Source organism: Didymosphaeria variabile, assembly GCF_027946475.1.
Source record: "Didymosphaeria variabile strain IMI 356815 chromosome Unknown scaffold_5, whole genome shotgun sequence".
Lineage (NCBI taxonomy): Eukaryota > Fungi > Ascomycota > Dothideomycetes > Pleosporales > Didymosphaeriaceae > Didymosphaeria > Didymosphaeria variabile.
Window position 1 is genome coordinate 2024008 of NW_026611624.1, and position 18088 is coordinate 2042095.

General features: G+C 50.2%; 4 protein-coding genes across 4 annotated transcripts; 1 reads left to right on the forward strand and 3 right to left on the reverse strand.

The window, feature by feature from the left end:
- Positions 1-88: 88 nt before the first annotated feature.
- On the reverse strand, positions 89-1606 carry PEX2 (peroxisome assembly protein (Peroxin-2); the record flags this gene model as incomplete). The annotated part of the gene is made up of 1 exon (XM_056215921.1): positions 89-1606. One exon carries the CDS (start codon positions 1604-1606, stop codon positions 89-91), a length of 1518 nt encoding a protein of 505 aa, XP_056070168.1.
- Positions 1607-2201: 595 nt separating this feature from the next.
- On the forward strand, positions 2202-5560 carry N0V89_007157 (uncharacterized protein; the record flags this gene model as incomplete). The annotated part of the gene is made up of 5 exons (XM_056215922.1): positions 2202-2375; positions 2423-3698; positions 3748-4220; positions 4269-5242; positions 5314-5560. The coding sequence occupies 5 exons, from the start codon at positions 2202-2204 to the stop codon at positions 5558-5560; spliced, it is 3144 nt and encodes a 1047-aa protein (XP_056070169.1).
- A 440-nt stretch (positions 5561-6000) lies between these two features.
- N0V89_007158 (uncharacterized protein) lies at positions 6001-7659 on the reverse strand (the record flags this gene model as incomplete). The annotated part of the gene is made up of 1 exon (XM_056215923.1): positions 6001-7659. The coding sequence occupies one exon, from the start codon at positions 7657-7659 to the stop codon at positions 6001-6003; it is 1659 nt and encodes a 552-aa protein (XP_056070170.1).
- A 1040-nt stretch (positions 7660-8699) lies between these two features.
- N0V89_007159 (uncharacterized protein) lies at positions 8700-12766 on the reverse strand (the record flags this gene model as incomplete). Its single annotated transcript, XM_056215924.1, has 2 exons — positions 8700-12229; positions 12763-12766. The coding sequence occupies 2 exons, from the start codon at positions 12764-12766 to the stop codon at positions 8700-8702; spliced, it is 3534 nt and encodes a 1177-aa protein (XP_056070171.1).
- Between the last annotated feature and the right edge of the window lie 5322 nt (positions 12767-18088).

The window sequence follows — 18088 nt, forward strand, 5'->3', positions numbered from 1 at the left end:
ACTTTAACAACCAAGTCACTGATCGGAAGTGGTTTCACATGGCACCTGCAGGTCTACATTATTATATGCTTTCGGCCAATCTTTCTATTCATTGGTCAAAGTCTAGTTCCTCGCCCTCTTCTTGTTCATCTTCGTCATACTCTTCGCTCTGATTATCTTGGTCTGTACTCCGATCATCACTTGCCCGCGCCCACTCAGCGCTTTCATCAAGAGCCTGTCCCCAATCCAAGCTCCGTGATCTACTCTCTTCAACGAACGACTCTTCATCAACCTCCTGATCTTCCTCTGGCATAGGATCCACCTCCCTCAGTCCCGCCTTCTCGTCCCTAGTGCTCTCCGCGCCTTCCACAGCTGCAAACCCAACACTCTTTCCGTTACCTCCACTAGATTGCGACTGAGACCGACGAGGATTTTCTAGCACATCTCCATCCCATGGCCTGCACTCTTTTATGTTTTCACCGCAACGAAGACATGTCCACCCTTCGCCCTCCTCGTTCGCAATGCGCTGCGCTAGGCATGCGAAACAATACACACACCCGCACGGCACTGCTTCATACGGATTCGTAATATCAGTCGCCGCGGATCCTACAACGCCGCCGCCGCCCGCAGATTGCGATATGATATCCTGCTCTGTAGCTGTCGTGGGATTCTGATCGCGGTAGCATATGGCGCATGTACGTCCAGGCAGGAATCCCAACTCCCCGGCGGGTTTTGACTCGTCGTCTTCGTCGATGGGGGCTGGCGAGCGACCGAGCAGTGCGAGGATAGAGACTTTGGCTTTCCGCCAAGTGCGCGCGAGGATGCGGCGCCATCGGGAGATGCCGACTAGAGGGAGCAGGAAGAGCAGAAATTCGGTGAAGGCGTGCCACACCAATTGCCTGTTTAGGTACTCAAAGGAGACTTCTCTACTCGTGGAGTGACTCGTGGGCGTTAATCTCAGCCTAAGCAAGCGGTCTGTGAGAGTTCTGTACCGTCCGTTTACGAGGAAGACGAGGAAGGAGGTCAGGGATGCGATGTCGTGCGCTGAGTCTAGGTACTCCGTTATCCGGCTTGCGAAGCTCAGGGTGTCGCCTTGTGGTCTGGTATAATCTTCTTGTGCGGCGAGGAGGTATTCTTCCCACTTTGTCCATGCATAGCGTCCTCCTACTGTGACTACCCCGTAAGCTATCTTCTGCCATTTCACGGGTGTTGGTCGGTCGGGCGCGCTGCTTCGCGCATCTGTGTAGCGGAGGCCTTGTAAATGCGCGCCGTAGCTTGCATTGTTGTTCCATATGCTCAGCTTAAAGAGGATTAGTCGTAGTGCGAGGAGGATCTCGGGCGCCCAGGCGTCTGTGATATTTTGTCCGAAGTATTTGAGTCCTTCGCCGACTTGCCCCTTTAGCAGGCCTAGCAGCTCTTCATCTAACAGTTCTGCGTCTACCTGCCCGACGCGGAAGGCGGGATGTGTGCCTTCCCGGCCTTTTATCGAGTCCCATATTGAGAGGACGGATGTGCTGAGTGGGAGACGTGTGGAGGCGGGTGCGCGGGAGGAGGGAAGTTTGCGGGCGCGTTGTGCGCGGCGGGCAGCTATGCGTTCTTGGGCGGCGGCGAAGTCGGCGGAAGGCATTGGGGCATTGGGAAGGGCATTCGAGGGTATGAAAGTCTACGACGAGGAAGGTGGTGATATGCGCGGAGGTGGGCAACGTGATAGCGTGATCTACAGATGGCTGGGCCGAGGTTCAGGGCCGAGCTGTCGGCCATTGAGCTGGTGGTTCGACAGCTTCAGCACTGGGGATCTAGCCAAGTCGAGAACAAGACAAGCACAAAGCAGTTGACAGTAGTTGGGTCGACCGACAGTTTAGTCTGAGGAGAAAGTTGCAGTTTTGTGTCTTAGAGACTCTTCGGTGAACGTCACGAGCATGCTGAACGCGATTCCGACGCGCCTAGGGCGTTCGGAGCAGGCATGACGAAAGGTGTTGATACGGAGCATTGCGGGGGACTTTTTCGAACCCTTATTGCTCGCGAGTAAACAATCTCGTACAGTTGCTGCCTCATGCCCCCCTTCCATTTTCTGGGTGAGCGGGACACCTTCCTCCTTCACAAAAGCAGCTGCCAGCGCACTCTCGGCCCGCTCCACCCCGCTGAATTGCTCCCACCTGAAAGCTCGTTTGACCCCGCCACGACCTCGAGCTTATACGATTTGTCCTTGGGAGACTTCAGTCATGGATGTTGAGTTTAACGCCATTGAGGTGCCTGCAGAGGCGAATCCTCTGACTGAGGGCATTCTCTTCCATGTCTTGCGCTCTGCATCTTCGACGGATCCGAATCAGATACAGACGGGCACGAAGCAGCTGCAGGAGTGGGAGAAGGCGCGAGGATACTATCCGTTGCTACAGGTGAGGAGCTCCCTGGCAATCTTTGAGCGGCGATTTACTAGCCATAGGCTGTATTTCTAGACAAATCCCTCCCGTACGAAGTTCGGTACCTCGCCATCATCCAGCTCAAGAACGGCATCGACAAGTACTGGCGTAAAACAGCTCAGAATGCTGTCAGCAAAGAAGACAAGAATATAATCCGCGCTCACTTGCTCGAAAGTGCAGTCAATGAGGCGGATAGTCGGCTTGCATTGCAGAACGCTCTTATGGTCGCTAAGATCGTCCGCTTCGAGTATCCCAACGACTGGCCAAACATTTTCCAGCAACTTATTGAAATCCTCCGCGCTTCTTCCGAGCCGAACACCTTCCGCCTCCAGTTGCCTCGTGCACTCCTCCTACTACTATACATCGTCAAAGAACTGTCTACGGGACGACTGCTTAGGACAAGGCAAAACCTCCAGAATGTTGCGCCTGAGATATTGAACGTGCTGGGGAACACATACGTGAACAAGGTGCACAGCTGGCAAAAGTTCTTCCGCGAGGGAGGAGATGACGAAGGAGGCGCCCTCGAGGACATCGAGAACAGTTTAATTGCTATTAAGATCATTCGCCGGCTAGTCGTCAGTAGTTATGACTTCCCAGGGCGAGAGAAAGACGTACAAGAGCTCTGGACGCTTTCGCGCAACTTCTTTGGCGATTTCATAACGTACGTTCAGGAGGACAGCACCCTTGCGCCGCCAGTTCGCAAGCTTGTGGAGAAGCATCTGATGCAACTCTCCAAATTCCATTACTTCATGGCCACTACGCACCCAGCAGACTTCGTCCATATGCCCGATTCAATAGGTTTGGTTCGCGCGTACTGGGGTCTGGTCTCTCGTCTGGGCGAGACCTGGGGTTCCAAGTCAGTACAAGATGCCAAGATTGGCACTGACGGGGACGAAGAAGACGACGCGCCCATCCTTGAGCGCCTTGGCTTGAAGGGGTTGCTCATTGTCCGCGCTTGTGTGAAGATGGTCTTCTACCCAGTTCAAACTTTTCGTTACCGTCAACAACAGGAGAAAGACGAGCGTACCAAAGCTGTACAGATGGTCAAGCAAGAGCTTCTGACCGATGATCTCGTCCGTGAGATGGTCTCTGCGCTTGTTACGAAGTTCTTCGTGTTCAGGCCGAGTGACCTCCGCATGTGGGAAGAAGAGCCTGACGAATGGGAAAAAATGGAAGAAGGCGGCGAAGACTGGGAGTTTGCCATCCGTCCTTGCGCAGAGAAACTGTTCCTAGACCTTGCGAAGAATTTTAAAGATTTGATCATCCAGCCTCTTCTCCAAGTCTTCCGTACAGTTGCGAGTGAGTACTCACTCAAACATCGAGAAATGCATTAGCTGACCACAGACAGCACCTGACAACGAGGACGTCTTGTTCAAAGACTCAGTATACACTGCCATTGGTCTAGCGGCCGATGTACTCCACGATCACGTAGATTTCGACTCCTTCATCACAGATACCTTGGTACAAGAAGCCCAGAAACAGAAACCGGGTTACAACATCATCCGACGCCGCATTGCTATCATTCTTTCTCGGTGGATTGCTATTAAGATCGCAATGGATCAAAAGCCCATCGTATATCAGATATTTGAACATCTGATGAATAAGGATGACCCGCTCAACGACCTAGTCGTTCGAGTTACCGCTGGCAGGAAGTTTCATCAAATCGCGGACGAGTGGGAGTTCAAAGCCGAAAACTTTGTGCCATACGCGCCGGGTATCTTGGATAGACTAATGGCATTGGTGCAAGAGGTCGAGCTGCAAGAGACGAAGATGGCGCTGTTGAACACGATTAGCATCATTGTGGAGAGGCTAGAACATAACGTAGGTTACCATTAGACGAATGGGTCGCGTCTCGCTGACATTGTACAGATCACGCCGTATGCAAACAGCATCATCAGCCTTCTTCCTCCACTGTGGGAGCAATCAGGCGACGAGCATCTCATGAAACAAGCCATTCTCACAATTCTCGCTCGCCTAACGAATGCGATGAAAGCCGACTCTCGCTCTTTCCACGTCTCCTTTCTCCCTATCATACAAAGCGCCATCGAACCCAACTCTGATACGCAAGTCTACCTCCTCGAAGACGCGCTCGATCTCTGGTCGTCCATTATCGCACAAACGCCTTCTGCTCCTGAACTCACGCCCCCTGAGCTCCTAAATCTCCTCCAATATCTAATCCCACTGTTCGCAATGGACAACGACACGCTTCGCAAAGCGATCGAGATCACAGAAGCGTACCTCCTCCTCGCCCCTGCTGCTGTCCTAGCAGACAACTTCCGTCCCGAATTGATCCGCTGCCTGTCTGAGCTCTTGGGTAACCTGAAGCCGGAAGCCAGCGGTGCCGTCTCGCATCTCATGATGTGCATTATCCGCGGTGCAGACGGTATTGGCGGCGAAGAAGCCACCAACGTGCTCGTTAGCGACCTTATCTCCTCGAACTTCCTCGCCAAAATGATGGAGGGTCTCCACGGCGCCTGGACGCACCACCAGTCCCACGGTCCACTGCGCGAAATGCCGTCTCGTGCCGTTGACGGCGTCGTAGAGACGGATTACTTCTCTGTTCTCGCTAGAATTGGGCTAGCATCTCCTGCGACTCTACTCGAGGCAATTTCCTCAATCGGAGGCGCCGAGCTGGAGAAGACGTTGAACTGGCTACTGGAAGAGTGGTTCGGACATATCGAGAACATTGGAGACCCACCGAATAAGAAACTCATGACCCTTGTTCTCACGCGTCTTCTGGAGACCGATCAGCCCTGGATTCTCGGTCGGTTGCAAAGTCTTGTGGCTATGTGGACGGATGTCTTGGGCGAATTGCTGGATGGTATGGATGACAAGACCGCGGAGTTAGTACACATTGATCCACCTGGTGATTTCTTTGCAAAGAAACGGGACACCTAGCTAACGAGAGGAATAGTTCGCTCTACTGGCCGGACGAGCCCGAGCCCTTCCACCCCATCGAGCCCGAAGCCCCAGAGGATGTCCGTAAACGCATCTTACTCTACTCGGATCCCGTCCATCGTATCAATCTTGTCGTCTTTGTGCGCGAGCACCTGCAGGCTTCCATTCAATCGTCGGGTGGTGAAACGCGGTTCCAGGAAGAGTGGTTGAGCCGTGTGGATAAGGATGTGTTGAAAGGATTTGGCGATTTGGGAATCATGTAGTATACTGATCCAATCGCGTCTGCAAATAGTGGTTTGTTGGGGTGGCAATGTTAACGTAAGAGTGAGAACGCAAGTAGCGGGATGAGCAGGCCGAGAGGCGCGGACAAGAACATGGACGAGGATGTTGAGTTCCATGGCGTGTAGCTTGCAATTGGTCAACCTGGAAGTGTTAACGAGGCTTAGATCGTATATACCCATGCAGAATTTGAGTGCCCTGTCCTAAAAAGGGACTTGGTGCGCCATAGATTTGTGATATTACGCCGCTTAATCGTGCGTTGCCTCTCAACAAACCAGAAACGCCACAGGCTTCCACAATGGGTCGTTGAACGAGGCTCAAAGATTCATTCGCAGTTGTTTTGAAATCCCGCAATAGAGATGCCGAGTGTCTAGCACCGTTGTTTTGTGGACGACTTGGGTAGGCACTTAAATTCTATGCCCGGCTACTGTAGCTCATCATCGTACCCACCACTCTGTCGCAAAAACTCCCACATCGCCCTAACAACTGCTACGCCTCCGCCCTGGGTCTCGACCGTCCGGCCTCGGCCCCTTTCGTTGGGATCTCCACCATCAATCCAGCTTCGCTTCTCTACCAACTCTTGAATTCCCTCATCCAGCATGGAGCTGAAGTTCCCTGTTAGAAGTAACTCCGGATCATTCCTATAATCTAGAGCATCCCTAGGCAGCACCTCATCCACCTCATCCTGTCGTTCTCTATTTCCGGCGCCCCACCATGCCCCGAACTTCCCATTCTCGTCGCGCGTCCCCAGCGCAGATTGCGCATTACGAATTACCCACGGCGCATACGCGTCACAGGATTTCCGATGCAGATCATATGTATCGTGGCTAGCATAGTGAGTTTTGCCCCGTCGAGCGGGAAATGTGGGAAGCGGCGCGCAGAAAGCGGTTAGATGATGAAAGAATATGCCTTTGAAGGTTTGGCTGTCTTGGCTGCATGTGCCCATCGGATCGCAGAGCTCGGTGAGGACGCCGTTGGCGCCGAGAGTTCCTCTATCTGTAGTTTGCGAAGCCTCATTCGGGTGTGTTGGGGAAGGGGATGGATCTTGGTGATCTGTGAAAGTTACGGATGAAAAGTCGACATCTGTCCAACCTGTAGAGCGTATCACATTGCCCACAAGCTCGTATCCGTCGTTGAGGTAAGAGATCCTGCCGGTTGCTTCCCAGAGGCCGCGCAGGCCAGAGAGGATGACGCCTTGGTTGTATGTGTAGACCATTTCATTGCGCTCGTCACACTCAGTCTTGCTGTGGTTCTGTGCATACCCGCTGATGTGGAAGCCGTCTGTGTAGAGGCCTTGGGCGTTGAGCATGCCACTGTTTGCGAGCCAGTTGTAGCCATTTATCGCGTTGGTCAAATACATTGGGTCGTACTTGGGTTTCCGATCTGACTCTGAACATGCGAACGTGGAGCCTTGTTCTTCTGCGCGGAAGAGGTTCCAACCCGGTTGATGTCTTTCCGCGGCGCCCATAAATGGCGAGCAGTTGTCGTCCCCTGGGAAATGGAGATACATGCTGATGCTTGCGGAAATGTAGAGCTGGTTCGTGATAGCGTTTTTGTAAGGTAAAAGTAGCGGATTCCAAATCATTCCTCCACCACAAAGTACCCAATCCCATCCTTCCTCAGCCAGCTCATAGAACACGCGCGCGCGGTGTGCAAAAGCGGGTATAAATTGCTGCGCATGCCAGGCTCCTCTCTCGTTCCCATTATCTGGATAATGTCTCTCAGAGTGCGTCTTGATAAGTTGAATCGCCTCCAGCCATCCCAGCACCACCCACAACATGTCATCGTAGGCCTGCATCCGAATCGAGAAGTAGTCTTGTCCGAAATAGTATGTTATAAGATGCCCGAAGTACTTGTTGATCTCGCTTTCGACCATCTGAGCTTTGACGTCGAGCTTCTGCGTCTTATCGAAAGTGCCTAGCACGGTGTAGGAAAGCGAGCGCGACAATGAGGATAATGTTGCGGCGAGATCGGTGCCTACAACCGCGGCGGTCCAATCTATTGCTGTTGTCCATTTCCCGAGCCAGAGGGAGAAGTATTGGTCTTGCATTACTGATAAAGCATTATAGAGATATTGAAGCATGTGAGAATCTGATTGGAGTGCGTCCTGATTATCTATAATTCGTCAGAACGAGAAAATAAACCACAGTGTATGTGTGTCGGTACTCATGTGTATCGAATCTTACTGATATGCAGACACACGACTTCCTGGCAGCGGAGGACTTACGAGTTCCACCAGCTGCTGAGGCCCCCCTGCAGCCATAGAAGCACGAACAGTACCGCCACCCACCGCCATCGATTGGCGCCCTGCAAGAACATCGTAGAATGCGAAGCGAGAGTCAAAGGCTGTGATGCGATCTGCAGAGACGCGGGGAAGCGTAGCTCATTAGGCCAAGCCACACGGCGCCCCCCGCGCCTGCATCTCAATGTCAGCCAGAGAGAACGACTTAGTGGACAAGTGGTTTTTTTTCAGTGATTGAGTATCGGCAGAACAACTCAAGTTCGCACTCTCAGCTTGTTTGATACTCAAAATGAAGTAGCACCAAGGATTAGTACCTGTCGGACAACCGAGGCTTCTTCAGCAACGGATCCCTGCAGCGCGACAGCGGCCCCACGACCTCCCACGTTAGCGTCCTCCGCGGCCTCTTCTACACTGTAGCAAGTCTGGAAACCTAGCTGTTAACTACAGGCCCATCAGCCTGTATCTCACGTTTCCCCAAACCGCTCTCGTAGCGGTCACTTATCGCTGCCCGTTGGTACACCTGGGAATCATCGAGCTTAGCATCATAATGGTCATATCTTGTGTTCCTTTCACCATCGGTCTCTGGCGCGGAGTCCGTCGCAATGTTCGATCTTGACACCAAATCAAATGGTCTAAATTCCTGATATATGTGGCGCTTTCCACCGTACGAGCTTCCTGACTCGGCTTCTACGAGCCGTCCAAGGTCCCCGGGATCTGCTTCTAGTGAAGTGTTCTCTACTCAGTCACGTATACTACAGTTTCGAAATGCGCAGAAACAGTCACTTTGTGAAAAAGTAATCACTACAAACCTGAATCAAGCATGAATACTGAAAAGAAATCTATTGTGCAAGTCTCACATACACCACCAAGCTACATGTTTCCTAGTCGCTATCACTGTCATACCTTTCTCCGCCAAGCTGATCGTCATAACTCCCGGTCGCACTATCTGAGGACTCATATTGTCCGTCATGATCACCTTCGGATCCATTATCTGAGACATCATCCTTTCCAACGTCGGAATGACTGTCTTCGCCGTCCTCAATTTCGTCAGTCTTCCCATGACCTCCGTCGTCGTCGTCATTTGAGCTGTCACTGCTCTCATATTGTTGTCCATGGCCATAGTCTGGGCTGTAAATCTCGTCTGTTTCCGAGTCGCTTCCTTTACCAGCGCTTGTCATGTCGATTCCAGCATATTGTGTGTATGAGAAGTCGCGATCTTCGTCACTGCTCTCATCACCTGAGCTAGAACTGCTAGAGCTGGATGTAGAGCCATGGGAACTGGGAGAGTTTGCTTGGCTGCCCCTAGTGCTTGTAATGCTTGGGTACACAGACACAGGGCTGATGGGACTGAATGCACCTTCTGGCTGATGATGATGATTCATATGCCGAGTTCCTATTTCCTCGTGACTCTCGGGAGTAAACGCTGGCCAGAAGGATGTATCGTGATGGTTGCGGATCGAATGATGATCATGTTGATTGATAGCCGCATCGCCCATTGGAGTATTTGGTGCTTGCATATCACCACGTACAGATTGACCGTCCGCATGTAAATCGTCCAACGGAGGCCAAACGGGCTTCTCGTGATCTTGGAACGGGCTGGGAGATTGTGAGTTTACAACAATCTGGGGGTGTGGAGTTGAAATCAAAAGGTCATCCTCATCGATTGATTGAGAGTCTTCGGACGAGGTGGAATCAGAAGATGTATCTGACGAGCTTGAACTGTCTGAGGAGCTTACTTCATCCGAGCCACAGTCCTCAGAGGCCGAATCACCGGTATGCTGGTTCGTAGCGTTTATATCATTGATCGGTGGGCCCTTTGGGGGAGCGTGTGCACCACAGACTCTCAGGTCATGAAGCTTTTGGTGTTCGGTAGATTTTGAATTTGATGTTTGAATCTCAGTTGTCTCGGTGACGAAGAGCGTTCGGGTGTTGCTATGAGACTTGTCGCTATATCTCTTGTCGATATGACGCTTGTCGCTGTGATCTTTGTTCGGCTTCGAAAGCTCATGCCTTCCAGCTTTTGTAGGAGCCCCTAGGTTCGGTCCGTGTGCGTCTTGTGCCTTGACGTTTCGTTGTTTGTTTTTGTGGGTCGCGTTCGTGTGCCCACGCTGACCATCTGACTTTGTATGCGGCTTTACATGATGCTTCTTGGACTTTGAGGACAGAACCTTCTTCGAAATCTCCTCATCTGAGCTGTCATAAACTGCAGCAGACCTCTTCTTGTCAGTCCTTCGTTTTCGGATGGTTGAAGCTTTTCGGTGTTTTTCGCTCTTCGACTTTGCTTTCTTACTGTCCAACACTGCATCGCCTTTCTTTAAGGGATGCTCGACGGATCTCTCCGCGGATTTGCCAGCTGTAAGGCGAAACCTATCCATTTCAAGGGCGCCAAGAGCCTTTGATGTTATTTCACCAGGTTCCACATGTGCATCTGTTTGATGCGAGTTATATCCATCCGGGTGGGTCTCGAATGATTCATAGTACTCCTGTGCCGCACCACGTGGTAGGACCTGTGAAGCCGATTGACTCATCGATCCATCCGCCATGCCTCTACTGGTGATCTGTGAGGTCTTTGGTAGGCCAGGATACTCGAGAAGTAGTGGTCTCTTGACCTGAGCTACCGCCTTGGTCGTCTCAAAGGCTTGACTATCCATATCTACACGACCAGCTAGCATCAAGAACAGGTGAAGGATCTCATTGCCTGGACGCTTCATGAACGCAATCACAGCTGTCATATCTGACAATTTACTGCTCTCTGGAGACAATATGTGTTTCATGGTTCCAGTTTGGTGAGCTTCTTGCAGTATTCCGAAATACTGAGCGCAGAGCTTCGCATGCTCATCAGGAGGGGCCCAAGAATTTGAATAGGGATGCATGGGTTTTGTACGACCTCTTTCAAGGTTGAGGAACGCAAATAGGGTCTCTTTGTTCATCTTCGCAAGTGCTACAAAGAGTGGAGTGCCTAACATGCCTGAGTTCGGTAGCAAATACGATTGGAGACTTGCTGGATGGGCGAGAATGAGATGCGGCATATTCATATCGGCGAGTACGTAAATCAAACTAGTATTCGCGGCGAAGTTTTCATGTCCAGAGATGATGTTAGTGAGTTGAATCCATTCAGTCACTGGGAAGCTCGTGACGAAGTCGGCTTGCGAAACCCCTAATCGTTGAGCTTCATCAGCGTTGGGAATGACGTTCTCGACCGCGTATGTTGCCGTCTCCAAGTCGATCATATCGTCATTTAGTCGCCTCAGTAATTCGATACAGTCGTTCTTGATGCGATCGTGAGCCACTCCGGGGGATGTTGCCAAGCTCCTCTCACGAGCACCTCCTACAATTTCAAGGCTTTCCAGAAGTTGTGGTATGCAACTGTGAACAAACCGCACATGACTCCCTTTTTTCCCTGTAATTTCCAACAGCCCTCTCGATAGATCGAGAATGGAATGTACAGCACCATCTTTCGTTTGACGCCGGAAAACCTCAGCAGTCGATCTTGTCAGCTTATACATCTCTTCAGCTTTGGGTGGTTTCGGTGATTGATTGACAGACTTGAGTAACAATAGGAATTGGTCGTCTTGCTGGCGGTCAGCTTCGTTCAGTATGTAGTTGAAAAGCTGTGGAAGCCCGCGAGGCAGGTCCTGCATTCTTTCCACGACGGCAGCTCTTCCCATTTGGAAATTACCAGCTTGAGAAAAGTCCTTCTGGAGAAGGCCTATAGCCAGTTTGCCCCACAAGAAGTTCGCTTCGGCTTTCTGCGCAAGCTGGTCTAATTGCTCGAAAGAGTTGTGATGACTACTTTCTAGATGCTGTCCCATGAAGCGAAGAATGTCTCGACGGTGCCCTTCTTGTGTTTCTAAAGAGATGGTGGCCATTTGTGTGACAACCTCAGGAATGTCTTTGTCATGTGGATATGTGAAACAAACTCTGAGACTGGTTTTGTGTTCGCAAGTCTTGGCGATTCGATCGAAAAGGTGGATGATGTCTGGCAGATCCATGGGCTGGCACCCACTCGCATCAATGAAACAGAATAGTGGCTTGTCCAGAAGAGGTATGATGTATTCCAGTAGCTCTCTCAGGGCGTATGTCTCCCAAACAGCATTCAGCGACAAGTTTTCGGTGGAGACAGCTTCTGAGGGGATTCGAGGCATGTTTTCCAGCACTTGTACCAAGAGACTTTGATACATGTAACTGACATTACGTTGGGAGTAAGGACCATAAGCATTGAAGAAGAAAGACACCACGTAATGGTCCCCACGCTGTGCTTTGTGGCGTTCGAGGGCATGCTGAATCAAGGTAGATTTTCCACTTCCTGGATGTCCCTTGATGCAGAAGAACATAGCTTTGGCGTCAGTGTGCTCGGGTCCAGATCTCCATTTATGGTATTCTGTGTGGCCGAGAATCCATTCGCTTGACCCTGCGACGGCTGATCGATTCTCTAGTCCCTTGTTCCCTATGTCAGACGCACGAAGCGAATTCATAAGTATCTTCCGTTGCTCCGAAGTGAGGCACGGTAGATTTATTTGGCTTTATGTGGTTAGAATGTGCTCGTCAAATCTCGTACATTGACAAAAACCTACCGACAGAGGTACAAGGTACTCTGCAATTCGTCACGGATGAGCTCGTAGTGTCGCTCCTGCTCGTGGCTGAACTTGATCATATCCCGATGATCAGCGGCGATTAATATAACTCTTTCGAAACGCGCATGCAACCGCGCTGAGTTAGACTCAACTGCTTGGTAGCTCTGGCCAGTGAAGTTACCATCTGCGTCCTGGAGGATGTGAGTGAGTTAAAGGCGAAGTTCTCAATTATGTGCTTACCTGGGCCAGTGTAAGCTTTTGCTCTAGGCAGGTGATGAATCTAATATCGTGAAGATCGGCCAGCGTAGCTCGAAGTGTTCTCAGGAGCTCTGAGTTCGGGCGCAGGTCCTGTAGAGTTCTCTTCATAGACTCATGTTCTCGTTTCCGTGTGAGGGGCTCCAAGTACTCTATACTCATTCCCATATGGGGGGCCCCGAAAAATGTGACACCACGAATAGCGCGCAGTGTATTCTCATACCCCGGGACTTGTTTTCGTCTCACAAGCTCATTGAGAGCCTAGTGCAAGGTAAGCATAGACGCAACAGACAGCCTTGAATATTCCTACCCATGCAATGACCGTACCCCCAAAACTATGTCCAATGAACAATAGTGGTCGTCTTTGGTGCTGTCCACGATGTTAACGGACCTCACAGCCTATGGAATGGGCGACATGTACCTCCGGTTTCTTCCTTGCTTTGCCAAGCTCATTCAACAATGTCACACCAAAGTCAGAGAGGACTGATGTTAATGTGTCTTCCTTGAGCTTTGCTTCGTAACCGAACGTCAAGATTCGGACGGTACATAAATGGTTTCCCAAAGCACCTCGGGGCCAACAATAGCCTTCAGGGTCCGTCCACGACCCGACAGAGTGCCCACTTAAACCGTGGACAAAAACAATGCTTGAAAGTAATCAGGGTTGAAATTCTTTGCTTTAGACTTCTTGTAAGGCACAAGTAAATACTCAGCTGTGATCGGAACTCCATCCGGAGGCTCAAACAAAGATGTCAAGCCATCGCATGATTCAATGATGATCCTGTGGCCATCTAAGGGGATTCCTACGTTCACCCTAAGATCTTCTGGGAATGGTGGCTCAATTGTGAGGACCGCGGTCTTTTTGTCACCACTGAAGGCCCTGCACATAGAGCTAAAGGTGAGTGAGGCACCCGGAAACCGACTGGCAAATTTTTTGTTGATGTCATCGAGCGTCCACTCATAGAGAATCCCATGGGCGCGAAAACAACGTGGCTTGGGTCGCTTTTGGGCAGGCCCGGCAGCCGTGGTGACTGGAGTACTCATACTCATGAAGATGAGTGGACCAAACACAGGAAAGTAAAATACACTAAAAGAGAAGGTGAAGCAATTTGCAAGACTGTACTGGCGATATTGCAGCCCAGGTGTTGGTATCAAGAATAATATAAGCATCAGACACAGCTACCCCGGATCGGTTCCCTGAGTTTTAGAGCGTTTCCCCCGTTGTATTCGTTACATAGTCGCGGTTGTCTGTCCTCTCTCTCCAGTGTAATCTTGAAATAACCTAAGGCTGTGTCTCAGCCTGATCAAGGGGCACCGGTGAGTACCCTAGTCGTCGTCAGCAACGGGCAACCCTTACTTTATTAGTTTGTGCTAAGCCTTGTACGCCAGCATGTCCGTCTGATGGTGGGCTGAAGGCTGTCGGTGGTGGTTGGCTCTATCACTAAGCATCGCATATGCAGCCTCGCCAAACCATGTATTTAGCCTAACGAGCGGCAATGGAAAACGCCAACTATAGCAGCTGCGTAGCATTAGCACGCCTACATTCTGCCCTGCAGGGGCTGCCTAGCGCATTTCATCAAAGGTTCGTTTCGGTTGACCTATCGAAACCTATCGGCGTTGGCAACGTGGTCAAGCAGGCGAGTGCTGCACACCACTGCGGATGATAAATTGCTTGGATGTGTTGGCCCCTAAATACCACTTTTTTGAACCTCTTGTCTAAAGACATCCTTTTCGCTTACCTGACATGGTAATGTCGCCCCTATCTCGCAATGAGTCTCATAAATTCATTGAATTGTTGCCTTCTGTGTCCGATCCCGACCAAAATTTGAGTCATGGTACACCATCCACGTCTCTACCCGGTTATTCGGACATAGTGATCGAAGATTCGCATGCTCTCTCCGAGTTCCTACTGGAAGATTTACATTGTCGGGATCTGGACGAGTTGTCGGATCGTCTCTGGATGATGACCGAACAGCGGAGTGGAAACATCTCCCCACTTCATCGCCAAAAGGTGAAGGGGAGGGAGATAACTGTTACAGAAGAACCGAAATTACATCTCGTATGGTTCTACGATCGGATCCATCTCAAGCCTCTTCCCAGATATCTTTTGTCTCAAGAGTTCTGGCGATATATTCTCGCAAGCAGCGACCGTTCCGAAGGAAATAAGGCGCTCTTGCGTTCTAGTGCCTTGGGTTTCATTCGATCGTACGCTTATTTGATCAAATACGAATCGGATCTCCGAATCGCAAAGTCAAACTCTTTCTCGCTCATCCCAGACCTCATCAGTTGGGACCAGTGGCGCCTGCTGCGCTCGAAGCTACTCGCCATTCGCGACGAAGAAGTATCGCCAAGGTGCAGGTTCGGAGAGATTCGCCTCACAAGGCTCAATCTCTACAGCAAATTGCTATTGCACAAATCATACTATCATCGCACATATCGACAATACGGCGACTATTTCGCGAGCTTCTATCCTCCCTTACTCTTTTTATTTGGCATTGTCTCAGTGATATTGGGGGCTATGCAGCTGTCGGCCACTATTGAAGGACACGATGCTCACTGGCGTGGTCTAGTGGGCATTTACCGTTTCTCCAGCGCTTTTATAATGGTAGTCACATCGTTACTGCTCATCGCCCTCATCACAATCTTCTTGTATAGGGTTGGGAAAGAGTGGATGTATGCTTGGAAATGCCGTTACGCGAGGCCCAAGGAGTATGCGAGGACTGTGTCTAAGCCTTGATGAAGATGTATATTGCTATTGATTGGGCCGAAAATCATTCTAAAGACCCCAATTATATATAGAGTGACATAGGAAACGTTTAGCCTTACTCCTCATCCAGCCATTATTCTATAGAGCCATCCCTGCCCCTCTCTCTGCCTCGTCAACCTGCTGCTAGACCATGCTCCACCTGTTCGATTATCTAGACTGTTCCTTTACGCTTCGGTCTGAGGCCCCCAATAAACATGAGACCCATGGAGATAGCGAAACAGATTACCATGACCCCTTGCGCCACTTGAACGTAGTAAAGTCGGTCGGCAAAATGGACCGAATCATCTTTTTCGTTGATGAACCAGCCAGGAAGTTGAGAGCCTTGCTCATTTACCAGCCCATGTAGAGCTTGAAGGGATCCGAACGCGGTTGCAAACATGAGGCCCATTGCAAACGCAATGAGAAGGAATGACAGAACCAGCAAATATCGATAGGACTTCTTGGCCGCAATGTTGGTGCTCGCTGTGAAAAGCATCGCACCTCCGAGGGTAAATAGAACCAGTTGCGCCAATGGTTTTGCGAAGTAGAACACGTCCTTCTGCAGATGACGAGCTTGGGGTATTGTGTCATTTAAGAACCTTCCGATGTATTCACTCGCCGAATTCTCTAATCCTTCGGATAGTTCTTCGAGGAGATCGTCCTCATCGTGCGCATACATGTTCATAATGCATCGTGTTTCAGCATTAACTTCAGATCGATTGGAAGCTTGGCCAAGTGAAAGAGCTTTGTCAATTAGAGTGACGCAACCTCCTGAACGACATCAGTTTTGTCAAGCAGTGGTGCGATAACAACGTACCAAAATATCCCACGCTTAGATGCAGTTCCGGAGTGCCTTGAGTTGAATTTCTTCGGATCTCTGCCACGTATAGCGACTTTGAGAAACGGCTAGAGTAGGAGCAACTCGACAAGGTTATAGCTAATATTGACGGTGAGAACGAAGAGCTAGTTCGCGAAGTATGGCTCATCTTACCAGCGAGTGCCAGAGAGAGAAGGTAGAACAGAGCCGCAAGACTCCCGGAAATACGTCTGTGATTCGGTCGTTTGGTAGACCTTCTGTTTTTCGTATTATGGCTCTTGGACACGGGTGGTCTGCTGTATCCGCCTCTACTTTTAGCGAAGCAGGCCATGGGTTCGTATTATAATGAATTAAAAAGTACAATTTGGGCAAAATGAACAACGCAGGACGACGATATTTGTGAAATAGTACTGCTAGGTTGTAACTTCAAGACAGCTCAAGCGTGCCTCCAGTTGACAGATGGTTTTATATTGAACTAGTCACATACTAGCACAGCTTGCGCTTTGGCTCTGTGTTAGATACCCGACGCGTTCGATAGAAAGACCCCCAGGTCGCATGGGGGCGAAGCTCGAAGGCTTGGGCGGATAAGCCTCGCTGTTTGAACCGAGCATATGTGGAAGGTCACACGAACATCAAGGCCATGCCTGCTGGCCAAGGGGTTCTATTTTGATAAGCTCGCGTGGTTGTCAGCGATGCGGCTCTGTGATAGTCAGCCATGCATGTGCGGCTCGTGCAAACCGGTCAAACGCTGTCTGAAAATCTCCTCTTAAGTTTTGGACTAATCAAGCCTCGGAGAGATCCAATTTGGATACCCTTGAGCAAAGATGAAAAGGTACGAACGTACATAAGTGTGCATCAGGCTGCAGCCACGTTCCCTTGGCAATACACGTTTGCATAGAACCTGGTGAAAAGTAGGCAGGGATTGCTGCCCAATAATATTCACCTACATGTTTTACATTTCAAAACACAACACTATCATGAGTTCGGTCAAAATTTTTATCTCAGATGGAAATAACGTCATGTAACTGAGGTATGTAGTCGCTGGATCTCGAAGATACACGCAGATGCATCTAAAATGTCACACATTAAAGCATAGTTTGCTCCGACAGATCAACCACAATGTATATAACCTTCAATTATTAATGTGCTCGGGTTCCAGTTCTTGTTTCAGTCACCGAGGTGTAAGCCCTCTTAGGCTCAGCCAACAGCCTGGATTCACTCGACCGAGGCTGGGACGATCTTGCCGATGTGTGGTCCATCTTCGCCTAAGGCTGCAGCAAACCTTGTGAAGATGTTTCCAATTTAACCTCATCGTATGTGCCCTTTGTGTCAGCTGAACTATCGTTGTAGCCGATCGGGCAAGATGTACGTAGTCTGGGACAGAGATCAATTGTCCGCGGCGTTTTGCAGTACTGCATCCTTCCGGTGAGAAAATGGCGGCCAAATTGTGCTTGCATCTGCTTATTTCCTTTTGTTGCCGCCTTATCCAATGCATGCATTGGCGGCGTACTCAGCCTTGAATGTGACCCCTTGCTGTAACCAAGCACAAGCTTGAGCCTCATCGGAGATGGCGTTAGAGTGGTTTGACTCTGACACCCGCTTCGATGCACTCCTGAAATGTTTTGGTGTAAAGTCTTCGAACTCCCTTCACCTTGGGTTGAGTCAATCTTTTGCATTTTCATTCAAGATTTTAGTATCATAATCACAATGACTGATAACGTATCATCTCGGAAGTTACACCAAAAACAAGACCGTTCAATCCCGCAAGGCCTTTTGCCTCAAATTAATTCTATGTCTCCACCAGGTTCTTTGAACCAGACTCAGTATTCGAACCAACAGCTTCCGCCTGGTGGTAGACATCGCCTAGGCCGAGGCCTATCA